Here is a 19649-nt window from a genome sequence, read left to right on the forward strand (position 1 = left end):
GGCTTTCAAAAATAGCTTAGGCTCTGCCGAGGCACCAGCATGTGGGAGGGTGCGCCAGGCTACAGCCGGACTTCACCCTCGCACCAAAGCCGCTCCAGGGCTGGGGGTGGAAAGTGGGGCCCGCGGGTGGGCGGGCTGTGTCTGTGTGTGCATGTGTGTTAAATTACTACTTTTAAAAATATAGATTTATTTTTATTCCCTCGTGAAGACCGGCGCGGGCTTTTCCCCCTCAGGATCCTAAGATCCCTGCCCTCCTTTCCCCGCCCCCGCCAGGGGAGACTGGCGGCCGCCGTACCTGGCGCCCTCTGCCCGGAGGAGCGGCCCGGGCCCCGTCGCCAGCGGCGCCGAGCAGGTGGGCGCGGCGGGGGCGCGGGCGGGGCTGGGGGTCCCCGGTGCCCCGGGTCCCCTCGCAGCTCGGCCAGCCGGGAGCGCGGGCGGGGGCGCGGCCGCCGCCTCCCCTCGGTCCCCGCTGGGGCCCGGGCCGGGGCTGGGGCTTCCCCGGTGCCGCGGGGTCAGAGACGACTCGGCGGGCAAAATTGGTGCCGCGGCTGGGCCCCGGCCGGGGGCAGCGTCCGGCCGGCGGGGCAGCGGGGGCTCGGGGCGACCGCGAAACCCGCGCCCCTGGGATGTGGGTGCTCCCGGCGGCGGAGGAGGAAGCGCGGCTGAGGTCAGGCACGGGCTGTGCGCGGTGCTGCTCCTCTGTTGTGTCAAGCAGCGAGAGGGCTGTTTTCCGGCGGCGGTGGATGGCAAGAAGTTTGGGGTTTTTCCCAGTTCTCGTCCTTGAAGTAGATGTGCTGGAATAGGTCAGCCGAGAAAACGGGGCTGAGTGATTGTGAAAAGTACCGTGTATTAAATACTTGTGTATATATTGGAGGGGGAATGCTGGAGAAGTGTTGGAAAGAAGCTCTTAAAGGTTTAATAATAATGAACATGGATAAAATTGAGACTGAAATCTAGTGACTTTCTCATCAGCCTGCTGGCGCTAATTCAGAGTGACAGGGGATGTGTTGGTAAAGGGTAGCACGCGGATTTTTTATTTCTCTTTGGATATGCTCGGAGTCTGCAAAGACATAGAGATGATGGGTTATGTGACAGCCTGCATCTCTGGGGTTGGGAAGGAGGTTGGGCTTGTGTCGCTCAAGAAATTCAGGAGTTTGAGAATAGGGAGGACACATGAGACCTGCGTGCCTTTGTTTTGTTGAAAGTGGAATATTACGAAGCGAGGTTTCTGAAAGATAGCAAAGTAAGTCTGGTTTAGGAGAGGAAACTGATATAAGGTAAAGTTTGATGATTTTTGCACAGAACAGTCTTGGGGTGGTCTGGATTTATGGGCTAAAGTCTGCAAGTGCTCCTGCTGATTCAGACAGTGACATATTGCTGAAATTGCGATAGCAGTGATACCTGTTACTGTGCACGCTGCATGAGTCAAGTCGTTGAACTGCCTCCTGATACAATCAGTGTTTTCAGTTTCTCCATCTGTGTATGCGGTGCAAGTTCCTGTTTATTTCACAACGTGTGTTTGTATAATCTTTGTTAACATCTTCAGTTCGCGTGCTTTGTGCTGAAGGAGAAGCCATAGGGCAGATAATCAAGGAAATGAGTGCAACTTTACTGCGTGATGGCAGTCGGAGCTGGGACACTTGTTAGGCACTTGTGTGCGTGGGGATGGTTCCTGTTCACTGCGTGAACCTGTGACCCAAAGCGTGTCCCGCCTGGAATGCGCAGGCGGTGCAGGCGCTGCTGCCACCCACGGCTCGTACGGGACATTGCCCTGCGTGCAGTGGAAAGGTTGAGACTGCTTTGCTGGCAGGTACCGGCTTCCATGTGCGAGATAACATATGAGGAGCTCAGTGTGGGACACTTAAAGCAGATTGCGTAAGTGTGGTTTTTTAATTGATAGACTGCTTTGACTGTTTTGCTGTAGATAATGATGGCAAAATCTGGGTTAGACTTATAACCAGAAAGAATGCTGTGGGAGTTGATGTTTTTCCTGGAGAAGATGCAGGTTACGGAATGGGGCTTGCAATTGAAGTATGAAACTTTTTTTATTTGTCTTTTTTAATAAAGGATATATATTCTCTAAAGACAGGGGTGTATAAATAGTTTGACCAGCTTTGCATAAAGACTTCGGTTGCTTAGGGGCAGATGCAATGTTTAATTCATTAACTGCAGTGCTCAAGTTATTGCTGGTTTGGATCTATGCCTGAAAATAATTGAGATGCACTTGAAATTCAGATTCTATGATTGTACTGCACTGGAAAGGGCAACATATGACTGTGTTTATCAAATCATGTAGTATAATACAAAGCAACTTCCTCTTTTTTTTTCTCACTCCTTCCTCACCTGTGAGAGGAAATATATATATATAAAGATCCTGTAACATCTCAATTTCTGTTACTGCAGTGTGGGAATTTACAATGTTTGGAGTCTGTACATAATGACTACTAAATCTGAACTTGCAGAAAGTACTTAGATAGTTGGGTTTTTAACAGTAAATCAAAACATAGCACTGTCACATCTCAGCAGTAACACCTTAAAAGTCAGCACTGTTTGTTGAATGTCCTAACAGGATCTAGCCAGATGCTAATAGTTATTAGCATTATTATTTTTATACTTAGTAATTTTATTGCTTGATGAGGCCTGTATTTTGGGAAACTCGTTGTCCTCTGAAAAGAAGACCTTGAACAGAAAATAATATTTTAGTCATAACAAATAGAAAAATATTTGCATATTTTAAGAGACAGATGTTGAGAACTCCAAAGTAGAATAACACAATTAACTATTTTACATCTAAAAAAAATTAACTTATATTAAGTATTAAAAAGTTTAGTATTAATGTTTTAAAGTATTTTAGCTCCAAAGAGAAGCAAAACAGGGAAAAGGCTGATATGAAATCTCTTTGTTTATAAGTCATAACTCACCTATAATAATTATTTTTTCAGACACATTGCTTTTGTGGAAGCTTTTCTTCTCTGTGACTGGGACTAGTTCTGTTCAGTCATGCGAAGTAGGTGAGACTGGACAAGCTCAGCTCAGCTTTCTTGCCCTGTAAGTTACTGATGCTGCATGTGTGTGAGCATCTGCTGCATTATTACATGGGTATTTTATGCAGTTCATTTAAGTTCTAATAAATGAGATCGCAGATGAAAAGTTGAAGCTTAAGGAAATTATAATGGGCTCTGCTGCACCAGAATAAAAAATCCCATCTTCTTCAGAGTGTATATGAAACTAGTATCTAAATAAACATAGCAATCAAGTGAGATACCCAGTAAAGTCTTTTATCTAGAAGTCTTTAGTACTCACATTACACTGAGTTACCAGTGGCTCCTATGCAGTTTTGAGATGCAGCTTTCTGGACTGCCTTTAACACTGCTCTTACAGATCTTCCTCAATTAGTCTATGTTCTTACACAGAGTAGTTACTGTCTTTGTGAGACTGAAGCTTTCTGAAAACAGGCATATAGTAGCAAAACCTTAATGGTACTTCACAGTTGCTTTTTTATCTGTGGTCATTCTGCATCAGGGTTGTCTGGTGGCTTCATAGCCAGGGTGAACAGAGATATAAAGAATGCTATATTTGCAAACAGAATAAAACGTCCTTGGGGCTTCCAGATTGGAAAGAAACTGTATTTTCAGGCAAAATTGTATTTTTTTGAATACGCCCACCTTAATTTGACTTGTGAGTATTGTGAAGTGAACTCATTCAGTTATTACAGACAGGACAGCTGTAAAGCTGCCTTTTGATTGCTTTGAAAGAATGTAAAACAGCAAAGGATTTTCACAAGATGCAAAAAGCATGTTTTCATGCTGTGGTAATTGAAACAGCTGAAACGGATTTCACTACCAGAAATACCTCTCTCAAATAAGATCATGCATGGAGAGCTTAATTCTTCTTTGCATTGACGCTGTGTCATCTTTCCCTGTTGTTAGAAATAGATAGATAACTCTGTGGTGTGAATGGTGTCACTGTGCAGCCAGACCAGGCACAGCAGAGCAACATAGCAGCTATGCTGTAGCTACAGGGTAAGTGCTAAAGTGAAAAGTGGGGGAAAACTGGGCCAAAAGTCCCTACATGATTGAGTTCTCTAAGCATAAGAACAGAAAATTCAGCATGAAAGCGCTTGCTCAGTCCTGACCCTGCTCTTAGAATGTCTAAGAAAACTAAACAAAACTATGTCTGCTCTGCAGCTTCTGTGTAATGGATATTCTATATCCTCCATTTACCCTGGTGGCAACTGTCGTGCCTGCCTTGACAAATGGATGTGTTGGCTGGAAATTTACAGTGCTTCTGCTTCATTCATAAGAGAGGGGTAAAATGAAGGAAGTGAATGAATAGGTTTAGAGATAGTAACCCCTTTGTGTTGGTGCCTTTCACAGGTCTGTAAATGACTGCTGTACCATTTAACTTCTAGTTACTATATCATGCTTTCCTCTTTTCATTATAAGTAACAAAAAAAAAAAAAAAAAAAAAGAGGAGGACAGAATATAGTACTGCAATCACAAAGGAGGTCTTGGGGTGTTTTGTTCCTCTTTTGTACCCTCATTGTTTTAAAGCTATTATGTTACTGCTTTCCTAACTGGCATAGTTATGTGTGAGAGAAAAATATGTATGCAGCAGCACTACTGATGTGTATAAAATAGTCCTGGCAGGTTTTTGGCTTTTGTCCAAGTCAGTTACACATTTTTATATGCTGAAGAAGAAAATAAATAACGCTGTATCTGTTCAAAATCTGTAGATCTGCTGTGTTAGTTGAGTAGACACGTAAAGAAAATCATGAGGAGCATAAAAGGCAAGCCAGGCTTATATACCACGGAAACAGACTGGGGTTTTAGCAATTTATTTTCAGAGGGAATGTTTGCTTCTCTTGGGGATATGTAAATTACTGCAAAAATATCTGTCAGGTTCTGCCTGGGATTTGGATAGAAAGTTGCTTTTATTGGTCAGTTGTGTGAGTGTGAACAGCTTAACATGTTAGTGATGTTACTTCTGTTGCTGCAGACCGTATATCCTGGAGTATTTTCAGAGTTAAACCCTAAAGAACTGATCTCACTTCTACTGAAAACAAAGGAAAATTTGGCATTATAAAAATAAGAGCTGGATTAGCCCCTAGATTAGTAAATTGGCAGAGGAGGTGGGGAATATCTGTGTAAGGTACTGTGTGAGTGATAGATGTGGGGCCTAACAGGGCATTTAATGCAGAATGAAAGCCTTTTTTAGCTTTGAAATGACTAAGTAGCAAGGAAATTATGCAAAAGCAGATTGTACAAAATATCCTTGGATCAAGTGATCATGAGTTTACATTGACTTAACAGTAGGATAAATTATGCAGTCCCATGTGGGGGTACTTGGGCTTGCTCTGAACAGACTGTACCAAGAGCTGCAAAGGCCTGGACTAGTTGCAAAATGCGTATGCTGTGGTTACTTTGCTGCTTTCCTCTGCCCAGACTTTTTGACCTGCTTGTTTTTCTCCAATACTTCAATCTTTTATCCAATCCATCAGATGGAGCTTTGTACATTTGCGCTAATACTTACCAGTTCTAGTCAGGATGTATGTCCTCATATCTCCTAGAATCACATTTTCTGTTTTTTTTCAGAGCTGTATCAGCCTAGCTCTGCATTTCTTCTGTTTTTCTCGTAGCCTGTGCTGAACCTTTAGTATCATCATGCAGAGTTACTTAATTTTACTCCATGTGCAGTGTTTCTTTCCCCAGAACAGACAACTCTACCTTTTAAATGAAATGCCTCTTCTTGCCTTGCCTTGCAACAAGATCAGGCAAAAGGTGCAGTGAATGGTGACAAGGGCAAAGAAAGTGGAGAGTGGGAATGGAGAGGCTGGTAAACCACTAGGAAAGGGGAGAAATATTCACAAAGTGAAGTAAAGAAAGAGGATGGGCCAGATCCAGGCTGGTTAATGTGAAAGCTGAAGTCCAAAGCCAGCGTAAAACTTGACACCAGAATTAATGGAAACAAGTGAGTCCTCATCTTTAACCTGCTTGGTCTGATGGTAGCAGATACTGATTGCTCTGCAAGTATACTTGGGAGCTGTTCAAAGAAAACCACTTTTCTCCTTTGTGCCTATGAAAGATACAAATGCAAAAAAAATTCTATTGCCATTTAATCACTAGAATAATTTTCCTTCTTCATCAGGCAGCAAAACTAGTTGAATATTTTTGAATTGCTGATGTTCGTTGCTTATGCCATGTGTACAGGTATGTATCAATCACAATTTCCTCTCTAAATATAATGCCTTTCCCAGGGAATTACCAGTGAAGACCTTTCATAAGTCAAAGGGCTGAAACTTCAATTTAATGAACTCATATTGTTTTTTATCTCAGCACTTTGTTTTTTTAGCAATTCAGAACTAGACCTACAAATCAAAACACCTTTTATCAGGAATTTTTTTTGTTGCAGTTGCAAATGACTGCAATTTGCTGTTCATTGTACAAAGTAAAATCATTGTCCTGAGTAAATGGATGTAAGATTGGAGCTAGGTACTTTGTGCACTTCCTTTAAAAACAGCTAACAATTTTCTGTACAGGAAAGATATTTACACCTTTATGCACATAGGCAGTTTGATCTCAGTTTTGACGCTTAAGGGAGAATAAAAACATATTGCCTATTATTTTTTCATAACAATGAGCTAGTTAAAATAACAAAAAATGCAATGTTATGGTAGCATAGCATGGCTTTCTTAATAACATAAGAGTTTATATGTACAAGTACAAGAGTACAAGTATGTACTTGTACTTATGGAAACCTTACCCTGGTGTAACGAACATCTGAGATGAAACTATCAATTATGTCACTGAAATGGGACAGCAGCTTCAACAGGATTGACAGAAAAGGGCATGAAAGTGAGAATGAATGTTCAGAAGTTATAGTTTAATTTTTTAGGGCTTTAGGGCTAACATTTTTACCATTGGAATAGAAATTAGGTAATCACAATTTCACTGAAAACTGGAATCAAAGTTTCCCATTCTTTCTTTGAGGTGAGGATTTCCCTGACAACTTATTCCTGCAGGGGACCAGATCATTATGTTTTACATCCCTTGTGAAAGGCAATTCTCCTTAGCACATACAGTGACCACAGTCCATGCTGGGGCCTAAAACTGTATTGTAGGAAAGCACGGCACATGTTGAATTGCAAAATTTATTCTTCTTCCATTGCCAGTATTAGACTGTTTTTTAAGCTGATAGCTATCAGCCTGACATGACATGACATGCATGCATATTTCTATAAATTTATCATTTCAAGATGTAAAGCTGTGAAAATCAGAGCTCTGATAAAATATCGTGATTGAAAGTGGAAATTCCAGAATTATTTAGGAACTGGATTTTTAAAGTGCTCTAGTCTTCCAATACCCATATTTGCAAATTCTTTTCACTTGACTGGCAGTTTAAAACAAGGTTTGAGCTGTCTGTAGCAAATATAGAAGAGCAAGATGCTGAATACTACCTTGTTTGCATTTTCCATTTTGATGCTAGCTACTTAATTGGAAAGCAAAACTTTCTTCTCTTAAACGACTTGGTTAAACAATGCTTGGAAATTTTTTTTGTAGAAACCATTCCGTGTACAAGTGTACTTTTTAAATAACTCTGTATTATAAAAATGATAGTCAATATATTAATAACTATAAAGGAATAGATCATTAATAATTATGTGGAAAACATACAATTAGCTTCTTAGCAGAGGCTGCAAAATTTGCAGATGTTAACCTGAAACATCAAATTACCTCTACAGAGAGAGATCAAGCGCTGCTCACACTGATACTCTTGAGGAGTATAAGAGTAAACAGTTGTCTTCAGAATGTGCCTGTGACCTTGAATGTCTACTGAGCTGCACTTTCTTTAGCTTAGGCCAATGATTAACTTTGCTAATGGCTGTATATCAAATTCACCATTGTTTGTATAGCTGGCAGTGAAACAAGCCATGTCTGTCTTTGTGTGGATGATGCAGTATTAATTTCAAGGAAACCCTTTGTATAAATTGTTTCCTTTGAAAAGTTATGTCTTTGTGCAACTCCTAATTACTTCTAATTTACCTCATTTGTCTTTGGGCTCTCTAACTTCAGATTAACACTACTACAGGCACGACATACTTCTTCTTGGTATGTGTTGTTCTTTTCTCTTAGTCCTTATTTAAAAGAGGATGATGAATTCTCTTATTCTGCTCTCTTACAATCAGGCTTCTCTGACAGATCCCCATGGAGCAGAGGAAGCTACACCCTGAAATAGTCATATGTAGGGATGTGAAGTCATCTGTGCAGCTTTGCTCTGAAGGGAGGTTTGTCAAGACATAGCACTGTAATTTCTGGCCTCAGCACCACAGGGAACCCAGCAGAGATCTGCCCACAGCACACATGGAAGCAAGGCGTCTTCAAATTCCTGTAGTCTCTGCTGGGTCAGCCCTGGACAGTTTGTGGCAATTTTATCAGGCATCTGACAGAGTAAGAGTCATGCTGGGCTTTTTTCAGGCAGAAAGGGGAAGCAGCCCTTAACTGCATTAAGCCTGGTGGAAATAGTCCAAGCTGAGGGGAACTTACAGTCCTTGGCTTAAATTCAGGATACTCTTACGTGCTGTGAGACAGTCCTACAGACCCTGTAGAAGACAAATGCTGCTTAGAAGTGTTTCATCAGGTGTTTAATGGAGAAAGAGCCCTTCCTTAAGGTTTGCACATTCCAATGGAATTGAAAAAGTCAGATTCTGCCTTAAGTTGCAGTGATGTAAATGGTGACTGAGAGCAGAAATTTCTCTCAAGTTGTACACAGTTCTGATGTACAACTGTGAGATGGTAAAAGGCTGGAGTTTTCTTAGCTGTGGGAATATACATGTGAAAGTCTTAATATATATAAGATGGGTATGTATATGGTATTTGCCTTCCTGCTATAAATGAAGGTTCTGACAGTTTGACACTTCTACACAGTTCTTAAATGTCTTAAATGTTCAAGATAGTCTTGATAGCAGAGACTATCAATTATTTTGTGAATGGGGTTATCATTGGAGGGTGAAAAAGAGACTCATATTCAGAGGCTCTATCTTGATTCTTTCTTGTTGGGTTCTCTAAACACAAAAAGTCATTCACATTCTCCAAAAAAGAAAAAAAATGTAGCATCCAATGCTTAAATATTAAATGGTGTGATTATCTTAAAATTAGAATCTAGACTAGCTCATTCCAAACAGAAGATTTTTCCAAATCTTTTCCAGTTGTGTGATAGTGACAGCAGGAAAGTTAATCTGTGTAACACACATCTACTGTTGTCTGTTTTAATCTTCCCTGTATCTGCATGTGTTGTACTGTCTTTAAAAGATCTGTGGAGATCTCACGCCAGTGATTTCAGCTGTTCTTCAGTGATGTTTCACAGGAGCAAATGGGCAATTTGCTAATTAAACAGTTATGCTAATTGTCTACCTTTGAGATCATGAAAGTTGAGCAGATGCTTATTGATCCTGTTTTTTCCCAGGTAATTTTGAAATTATTTGACTTTTCTGTTGAAATATAAGGGCTTAAAAACTATAATTCAGAACAGTACAGTTAATCAGAAAATCATACTTGATTATATAGAAGTTGCTTAAAAGATAAAAACAGGTTGTGGTCTACTCTTTTTCTTAAGTTTTTAATCAAGAAAGCAAGACAAATACTATAGATAAGCTCTCCTGCACACCTTTGAAATATCTCTCTCAGCTTTTCCTTTGAAGGAAGAAAACCTTTACATTTCCCCAAAGGTGAATTACCTACTTCAGAGTGTACAGCTGCAGTGATTGCAAATCCAGTAGTAATGAATCTGTTATTTTGTAGTCCTTTCTCCAATTTCGTTATAAGGGTCAGATTTTCAGTGCCAGCTGTGTTGTTTCATGTTAATGACTATACCACCTAAAGACCTAGGGACACTGGCCATTTAAAAAATACCCCTGTTTGGAGTAGTTTTAGTGTATAAATGCATATTATGCACATTTAAATAATTGTGATTTTTTTTCCCTTCTATCTTTCCCCGTTCTAGACATTGTACTAAATTAAAGGTACAGCTGTTTCGTGCCTTCCCTTTCCTTGATGGGTGAAGGCATTTTAGAATAGTTTTTGCAGTCATACCTGTGGTGGTTCTGCTGAATATCAGTGTGGCAGGAGAGATTTGAGCTGCTGTCCAAAATCCACTGTTTCTTAGTGCGGATCTCTGCTCCCAGCAGGATTTTGTTTTAATGTGAGCCCTGCACTGAGGCTGTGGCGGTGATGCTTCAGGAGGAGACCTTTGGGAAGCACTTGGATCAGTTTGTGCATGTCTGGTAGCTTAACTAAAGTGAGACCAAAGCTACAGAAAAAAGGTTTTGAGTTTCTCACAGGCAGATCCAGCACAAGATTGAGAGAGCAGTTCATGAAGAAGATCTGCACCTCCTCTGTCTTGTCTGACACTTCAAATTAAAGTTTGGGTGAAGACTTTATTTGGGCCTTCAGAAATCTGGAGCTTGAGTTCTTACATTGATGACTGCAGACTTGTTCTTAAACCCAGCTGCTATTCAAGCACATGTGGTGAGAACACACAAAGAACAATCTGTGACACTGAAATTGCCAGGTTCAAAATTTTCCTTACCAACAGAACAAAAGAACACCAATTGTTTTGAGATCAGAGAAGAGTAATAATGTTCTCTGATTGATGAAAAGTTCACTGCCTTGTGAGAAGTAAAACAACTCCAAAAGTATAACAAGTCCTTGCAAATGTACTTTTGAATTACAGTGCTTATATTCCACGAAGCTGATGCAGAGCAGTAGGAGAAATTATTTTGCTTGGAACAAGGTAGAGTCATCTGCAGTGGAGTGCAAATGGGATCAAACTAGGAGACAGAGAAATTAGGCTGCGTGTCAGGCAATCTGAACTAAAAGAGTTATTTGACTGGGAAAGAGCTTCCCAAGGGAAATAATAAAAGCCACATTATTTGGGACACCTAAAATTAGAGTTCAGAAAGCACTAGAAAAAAATGTACAACCTTGCTTTGGTGGGGAAGTGGACTAGAAAAGGCAGGGTTTTGGATTTTCTTTTTTTTTTTTTTTTGTTTGCAATAAATTCTACAATTGTTGGGCTCAGTTCTGTTCTGTGATACATAAGTCAAGGTAAGATTTACATTGCTTCTTGCCTAAGGAAACTGAGGTTAAAACTATAGGCTTCTCCCCTCCACCTTGCCAGCCTTTTGAAGTGTATCTTTTTATTTCTGTCCCTCAGGGATGGTTCAGACCTCTCTCTTCCAATTATAGGTATGCATATTTAGAGGGGTGGAGAAAGGGCACATGTGCCTTAAGGATCCTTTGTAGCATTTCCCTCTTACCTGGCTCTTACCAGACCCTGGAACTGGTCAATATGATCCTCCTTTTTTTGGTTTTAATTCCGAGTTTATTTCGATTGCTATGTGGAAATCCATAAACTCAGCATGTTCTGAAGCTATTGTGTGAAATTACGTATGTATGTATGTATACATGTTTTTGTGTGTGTGTGTGTGTGTGTATATATATATACAGTATAGTGAGGGGAGAGGCAAATGAAATAGAGCCTTTAACCAAGGAACAGAGGCCTCCAAGTAATGTGTGTTGATATACTGAAAGTGCTGCAGCCTTCTCCATAATTTTCTTTCAACACAGTCCATGTGATATTGCTGCAGTAATACAAAAGGGGTTATCGTAGCCAATCCTACATATTAAAAAGTGTAGATTGTGCAGTTATGACTAAATGTTAAGAGCCAATTGTTTTTTATTGTACGTTAGCTTGAAGATTCCTGTCTTTATCAGCATACACTGTCTACTTGTGAGATGGCAGTGCTCCTTTCAAAGCCCACTTGAACAAATAGAGCCTCCATGTGGAAGATGGTTCTTCACTGTGTAGGCATTACCCTGTAGTAGTTCTGGTATAAAACCCTGAGTTTTAGTGTGCGCACAAAAGGATGCCAAGGTCAGGACATTGAGCCTCCAAATTTGTGGTAAGAGACTAAAGAAGGCATGTCACCAGGATTTTCTGAAAGATGATTCATTTGTAGAGGGTTTGAAAAATCATGAGAGGAAAGCTATATGGTGTCTCCAGTATTTCATTCAAGGGCTGTGTGTTACAGCCCCACAGAATGCATTTTTCCTTGATGCCACTGGACAGGAGTATATGGGAGTGGGATACATGGTGAACACTTCCTCTGCACTGAATTTTGGGTTGTAGTTTCTACACAGTTTCTAGTCCTTGAATTTAGGCTGCATCATTTGGAGAAACAAGTGCTAGGGCAGGGACTGGTGGAGAGGCAGCTAGAAAAGTCATTTAATGGCATTTCAGACTGTGACTTTTAAATAGCAGGAGCTGATTCCCATTTCCTTTCTCCCACTGCTGCTTGCCTCCAATGTGCTCTACCTCCTGCTGCCATTCATGTGGTCTGCCACAGGAGCGTGGGCTGTATTTTTTTTTCCTAATTTGACTAAGAGCATATTTCCCATTCTAAATCCTTAATGAAGACAAAAGGCCTGTATTGCAGGGTAGGAAGATACTAACCCGAAACATGTTATTAGCTGGGAAGACTCATTCTCCTTATGTCCATGTTTTTGAATGGCTTAATTGAGGAAAAGAGATATCTTCTGATGATGGGTTTTTGAATAGGGCAACAATGAGGGTGGAATTATGGAGATGCTGTGATGCCAGCTTTCTTGGAAAGCTTCATTAAGAGATTATTAAAGTGATTGTAACTGATTCTGTTACAGATCAGGGTGCTTTGATCAGCCAGCCCTTTGCATAGCGATCTCTCAAGGGAGAAAATGAGTGTTTCAGAGGTTCTGCATGTTTAATTTTGACTGATCTCTCATTAACTATTTTACAAGATGGAAAAGGAGGAAAATACTCAAACGTTGGGATATTATTCATATACACTAGGTAGGAAGTGACAAGTCTGCATGTACATTTTAATTTCACTGCCTCTTCCAATCTAGCCCTTTAGCAAAACAGCCAGATATTCCACTCAAGATTGTAACTTGCCTCATTTCTGTTATCTTGTCTCCTGAACTTTTCCAGATTTAACTTTAATGCCTCCTCCCTACACAGATGATTCTGGAAAAGCATAGAGTGCCTGTTTTTAAAAATGAAGGGAGAAGCAAGGCAAATAGGTTCTGGGAATTGTGGTCTTTTCAACTTAACATCAATTTCTAGTAAAACATTAAAATGTGAAAAATGTTTCTAAGACCTTTCAGGAGTCAGGGAAACAAATTATGACCTAGAGAGATGTATAAAGAGTAAATGTGAGAAACCAATGTAATTTCTTGTTAAGATAAAGCCTTGCAGAAAGACAAAGCATATGACATATTTTGTGTTATTGTAGGGTTTTTGACACTGTTTCATATGACATTGTGAAGAGTCTCAGAAAATAATCGTGACATGATGGATGTAGAACAAGATGTAAAATTAGATGTGTTTGGAGCCTTTATCCAAGTGTCACTATCAAAAGAAGATTTCAAGCATCGCTTGCATAGGCCTCTCTTTGGCACTGCCTAGTACTTCCCTTTGCAACATTACTGATGAAATACAGGAGTTTCTTGTTAACTTTAATGATGACTGAGTCATGCTGAGGGCATGGTTAGGTATGAAAACCAGTGAGTGATGCGTTGTCATTCTACAAAAGATTTTTTTTTTAAGAAAAGCATATAGCTTTTGTTGGGAAGATAGGTGCCTTTTTGTCAATGTATTACTAAAGAATTGTGAAATTAATATTTAAAAATGGCAGGAAAAACACTTGACTTCAACACTTGAGATGTCTGATCCTTGATGTTATATAATTTGGTAATAGAAGCATTAATTTGCAGAATTATTTCTTTATTGGGGACTTAAATAATGAAGGACTTAAAAAGTCCCTTACTCTCTCCCTAGAGCAGCAAACCTCTGGCTTAAAGTCAACTGAGTTTTTGTCCCAGCAGGAGTGTCAACATGTGGTCGACTGTGATTTGTTCTCTGCAGAATTGCATTTCAGAGCTATGGGCTAGGTTAAGGCAAGATGTAATAGTTGGACAGGCTAGGATCTATGCATTTGGTGCTCATGGCACTGGTCCAGATGCGTGAGCTTGCTCTTTAGATGTATGTTGTCATCATAACTGTAATGAGGCTGCTCATGCTGTACTTTTGGAAGCAGTGCAGTATAAAAGTCTTCACTCTGCTGAGAGCTAGATATTTTGGCCGATCTTCAGCTTGCAGTGTATAAACACATTCCCCTCTGTTTTTTCTTTTTATTCTTCCACTTTTCCTCCCTTCCTTCTCCTCAAGGACATAGACTGGCAATATTTTTCACAACTGGGTGAAGCTAGAAATCCGAGCAGATGCCTGTGCCGCCGCCACCACCTCCTCCTCCACCACCTCCACCACCACCTTCTGGAGGGCCCCCTCCACCACCACCTTCGGGAGGGCCCCCTCCACCACCACCACTGGTAAGATTGACTTTTCATTTCTGTGTGCAAAAGCTTAGCTGTAGTAGCCAGCTCAGAGCCCACAGGGTTTTGGCATGGATATTCATAGCAAATATCTGGGGCAGATGTTTGTTTTGCTGGCACTGATTCTGTTCATTACAGCAGTGATCTCCAAAGTGGGGTGTGTGAGATGATCCATTGATATGTGGGATGAAAATCCTGCAACTTCATACATGTGTATATTTTATAAAGAAATAAAGCCATGTGTTTTGGGGTGCATGCTCAAAAATTTTGTTACTGCTAGGAGTGCATGATCAAAAGGTTTTGAGATTATTAGAGTGCATATGGTGAGAATTTAGCATTTGTGAATACTTTTCCAGCCAAAGGGAATTCATTTTTGTATTGGTAATGGTACAGATGGTAAGTATTAATTTCTTCCTCCTTTTTCTTACAGCTCCTATTAAGACTCACAGTGTTCAGCTGCACATTTTGCCCTTTCTAGCACACGGTGTCTTCCTGGGGATACAGCACAATATTCTTTTGTACATGTGCAGGAACAATTACAGCTTGTAGCAGATCATTACTGTGTGTGTCATGAAGTAGAACATGTGCCTTGCCAGCATGTTTGCAATAAGAGGAGGATGCTCTGGGTGAACTTTCAGGGTATTACATTTTCATACCTTCACAATCAATTATTGTACCTATTGTAAAACCTGTTTAAGTAATTCCTTGAATTCTGTGATCAGTTGGTCATAACCTGTTTCTGCATTGAAATTCTTAGACTTTTCTTGAAAGAGCGTAACCTGGCATGGTTGTGTTCAAGTCATAAAATCTCCCCTGACTTTTTTTCATACATTTTTCCATCACTGATGTGGTTATTTGGAGAGTATGTTAGACTGTGTAGCAAAACAGTACATGGTACTTAAAATGTACTTCAAATGTACTTCAAGTTTATTTTTTTTAAGAACTACATTTCTCTGTTGCATTCCTTGGCATCTCTGCTGGTTTTGTTCCCAGGAAGGTTGGTTGATTTTGTATGGTATTGTTCATAATGCTCTTATTTTATCTTTTTTTTTCCAGAAGGAGGTTTCTTTGCAAGTTTCTTTCTGCTACTTTACAGGCTAAACAATATTGTAAAACTCCCCATGAGTTGTGGAGATGAAGAGGAGGAGGATAAAGACAGCAAATCAAATAAGCAGTGTTTGATTCTTTTCAACATTCAGCTTAAACTTTGGCACCAGGAGCAGTGTTTCCAATTAGCAATTCTTCTGGGCTGGTACACAGCCTATACTTAGATGCTGAAATAAGTGGGCTGCATATTGTGAGCAGCTCAATGCTCACAACTGCAATTAAAGTCAACAGAAGCTACAAATGTTCTTATCCCAATAAATTTAGATCAGTAAAGTATCTAGAGACATTTTTAGACTCCTCTAACATACACCAATTATAAATGACTTGAGAAAGCTAAAAGGACCCCTAAGGATCATTAAGAACAAGTTTAGGATTTTTTGATTCCACTTCCCTTTTCTGACAACTAAACCCACTGCCGTGATAGGGTTTTGATACAAGAAGGCTTGTTTTCATATTGCAGTTGGATCATTCTGTTTCAAATGGGTGGTCTCTGTATAAGACATGCAGAATTTTGAGTCAGCTCCATCTTGGTGACATGATACATACTAGATGTGTTTCTAGTTATTGTCTGATATTGAAGCTTTGCTTTTAATAAGTCTTGATGCTAAAAAGAGTATATGAATCAACACAAATAATTAATAAAATAGCGTGATAGGACATTGTTTTTTCTGCAACAGCAAAATTACTTTTCCCTGTCACAACTGAATGAGAGAGAGGATCAGGAATCTGCCTGGTGAGTTCAGCAGAAGCACAGAGTAGGAGGCTGCTCTCCAGCTGGTGCCAAGTTACAGAGTAAAACCTTGTAGTTGGGGAGTCTTCAGAAACTTGCTACAGACCCTATTTTCTTTTACTGGAAAGCCCTTTTCTAGAAATTGGCATTTGTCTTTTACAGTTGCTAATCTGCCCAGCTGTTGTTACAGCTGCTAGATCTACAGTTGGGGATGGAAGAAGGAAAAATTTTTACAGGTGTATAGCTTTAAGGAAAACCTTCAAAACAAATAAGTTATTATTTGGCCGACAGATGGAGAAGTTCCAAAGTAAACAGCACAGTGATTTTTATTATACTGATATGATTAAATCAGAGTAAGATTTGCATGTCAGCAATTAAAAGTTAGGTTTTAATTTTACTATTGATATGCAGGGTGAGCCACTAGTTTAATTTATGTGATTTATGTTAAAAGAAAAATGTCTGTGTGTAGGTGGGGTTTTAGAACCTGTAGTTTTTCATTATGCTATTGCAGGGGTACCAGGGACTCTCTTGCTTTTCTGGTTATGGATGAGAACCATACTTTCCTCTTGCTTTCACTATCAAGAGATTTTTAGCAGAAGTAGTCACCACATTATGTTTTCTCTGCACATTTTCTTTACTAATATTGTAAGCCTTGATCCCAAATAATTTTGCAGTCCTTACTTCGTGGAAATTCTAATCACTGTTGGCACATAACTTTTTTGTCCTGTTGACTCTTAAGGCTGAAGAAACTTCCTTCCTAGTGTTTTTTGGCCTTGTACCTGCTGTTTTCTAAGACTTTTGGACTTGCTGATATTCTGTAAGTACTTGTACTGCATTTTGTTCACAAAAGTTGTTACAAGACAATACAAAGTGATTTGGAGATGGTATTTAAGACATGCTAGGAGCCACCTGTGCCCAATAGCCAAAAAGCTACTGGCTGTTAGAGCAAACTTAAAAGGAAACAAATTCCTGGATTTCTCAGGAGGGAATGGTGGGATGTCTGCTGTAGCAGATGCAGGTGGCTGAGTCAAAATGCAAATACAGCTAATTAGATTAATTGACCATGTCTTCAAATGCCTGCCTTCTGGGGGTCATAGAGATGAGAGGGGTGAGTAGGCAGAATAAAACTATGCCCTGATGTATTTTCTGGCACTGGCTTACAGAATTCAATTCCCTTCATGTTCCATTTTCCTCTACACCTTAACAAAGCACACTTAGACAGGAGGCTTTTTCTAAAGCTCTTCTAGTTTATGGGTGTGCCATGTAAGGTAGAGTTTTTTAATAGTTTTTGTTGGTGGTCTTGGGGAAGAGGTTGGTAGTTTTGGGGTTTTTTAAAGCTTTCTGCTCACGAAAAATTTAATTTTATTCCCAATCTGTTTCTTTTACCAGTCCTGCCTTTAAGCTTGGCATATGAGGCAACCAGGTTAGTTTTGGCTTGTCATATTTTCTGGAGTAGGTGTCACCACTGAGACGATTAAAATTTTTCTCTACTTCATTTCCCAAGAAAAGGATCAAGAGAGAATTTTGCTTTGATAAACACTGTTCACTTATTACATGCAGTGAAGGCTGCTTACTGCTGTGTGGCCTCTGTATATATGAATTTGTAATGTTAAGATCAGTCATCACCTATTAAAATGTTAATATTGGAGGAAGTGTGGATGTGTAGCAGCCCTGCTGGGTTGTGCCTTATTCAGAGATGTTTGTTTAATGATTCATATGTTTGTGGGGTTTAAGAAAATACTTCTGTTCTCTTTAGAATTGGTATGAATAAAGTCTTAGCATAGAAATTAACCCCCAAAATCACAATGGATCAGATGATTAAAGCTCATAAAGTAGCACCAGGTGTTTATTTGTTGCCTTGTGGCACACTAGAAACAAGGATAGCAGAAGGAGAAAGTAATATGCTTACTTTGGTGATAGAAATGTGAACCTTGAAACGATGATGAATGCTAGAATAGCATTTAGATTAAGCATAAGAATTGCCTCATCCTTATTTAGTTAAATTTTTTTAAAAATTAAAAACAGAATTACTGTTGTAGGTAAACCTGTCTGTGTTTACCAAGTTTTTTATTCTCTTCTTATTTTCTACTCTGTAATAGAAAATTCAGAAAAGCAATTCCTCATGATATAGTGTTATGATAAAATCCTGATTTACACAGAAGGATTTCCAGGGTTGAGAAAAACATCACCTGATAGTTTCCCTTGGGGGGATGTTTTTTCCCCTCCTTCATGCAGTTGTTAGATTGAAACCCTTGCTGAGCTGTTTCCTTCAGCTTCACAAGAAATTCAGAGAGCTACAGTGTTCATCTGAAGTTGTGTGGGAGTTGGTTTTGCTCCTCTGACATTTAGCACTACTGTTCTTTGGAAAGAGAACAAACAGCATATGTAAACCATCTTGGCTGAAGATAATGATGATTTGTGGTATTTTGATTTGGTCTTACCAAATATAGTATGCGTGAATGTGCACATATGAGCACTCATATGCATAAATTTTTGGTCATGCTTGCTAATTATTTATTGTAAAAATTAAAGTAATCTCTCAAGTTTCTATTCAGACCCCTAGACATGCAAGTGTAATACTGAAAGAACAGCATTGTGCATGGTGCCAATAGCAAAATAGTTAGGAATGTGTTTATTAAAATTTTATCTGAGCTGTAAGATCATATTTAGTACTTTGTCATGGAGCCTAGGGAGATACTAAAGCACAATATTTATTGCTGATAGGTAAAACACACCAGAATGAGAGAAAATGCTGGCTTGGTAATCTTGTTGGTGACTGACTGATCATACAGACTGTGCTGAGGGCTGGACAAAGCACAGCTGAAATTTTTGAGTGCTGTATTCCAGATGAAATAAAGGATACTGATGTATAGTGTTTTAATAATAGATCATATCTCACACCGTCTGCTTTCATAAAGAAGTGAGAGTGAATCATGTAGAAAAAAAAATACTGTATCTTTGTGTGGTTTATTTGACTTAATTTTTAGCTGTTGGAAAATTGGGATTGCGTAGCTGTGGTGTCTCAAAGTGATGTTGCTGTAGCTTTCTGTATTTCTGGTCAAGAAATACAGAAAGAGTAAGTGGGAGCTGTGAAATATGGGAAAGATGAAAAGAAAACATAAATACTAGTCTGAAAAGACTGTTTCATCTGGACAGGTACAGGGGCATGGATTGCATATAGTTCCTAGCTGCTAATCTTCTTGAATGCTTCACTTGAGAACTCTTATGTCACCATGTTAAATGTATTTACAGAATGTTCTGCAGGTTTCTTCATAATGTCATATGTCTGAATGGAATGGAATGCATTTGAAGAGCATGCTTTCTCTTCGTTTTTCGTCTGTATAATGTACAAGTATGGAAATTGCAGAGTGGATTTACCAGCTGTA

At 39.5% G+C, this 19649-nt stretch overlaps 1 protein-coding gene across 4 annotated transcripts in view; it reads left to right on the forward strand.

Moving 5' to 3' along the window:
• The first annotated feature begins 215 nt into the window (after positions 1 to 215).
• Positions 216 to 19649, forward strand: part of WIPF3 (WAS/WASL interacting protein family member 3) — a 37126-nt gene continuing 17692 nt past the window's right edge. For 2 of the 4 annotated variants that reach the window (XM_030943248.1, XM_030943251.1), the window contains exons 1-3: positions 1781 to 1875; positions 2943 to 3048; positions 14263 to 14423. In XM_030943248.1, coding sequence (XP_030799108.1) covers positions 14316 to 14423 — 108 coding nt within the window. In that variant the 5' untranslated portion in view covers positions 1781 to 1875; positions 2943 to 3048; positions 14263 to 14315. Of the gene's footprint in view, positions 353 to 1215; positions 1244 to 1780; positions 1876 to 2942; positions 3049 to 14262; positions 14424 to 19649 lie in introns of those variants that run through there. The other 2 variants (XM_030943249.1, XM_030943250.1) reach the window with 2 other exon arrangements.

This window comes from Camarhynchus parvulus, chromosome 2, assembly GCF_901933205.1.
Source record: "Camarhynchus parvulus chromosome 2, STF_HiC, whole genome shotgun sequence".
Taxonomy (NCBI): domain Eukaryota; kingdom Metazoa; phylum Chordata; class Aves; order Passeriformes; family Thraupidae; genus Camarhynchus; species Camarhynchus parvulus.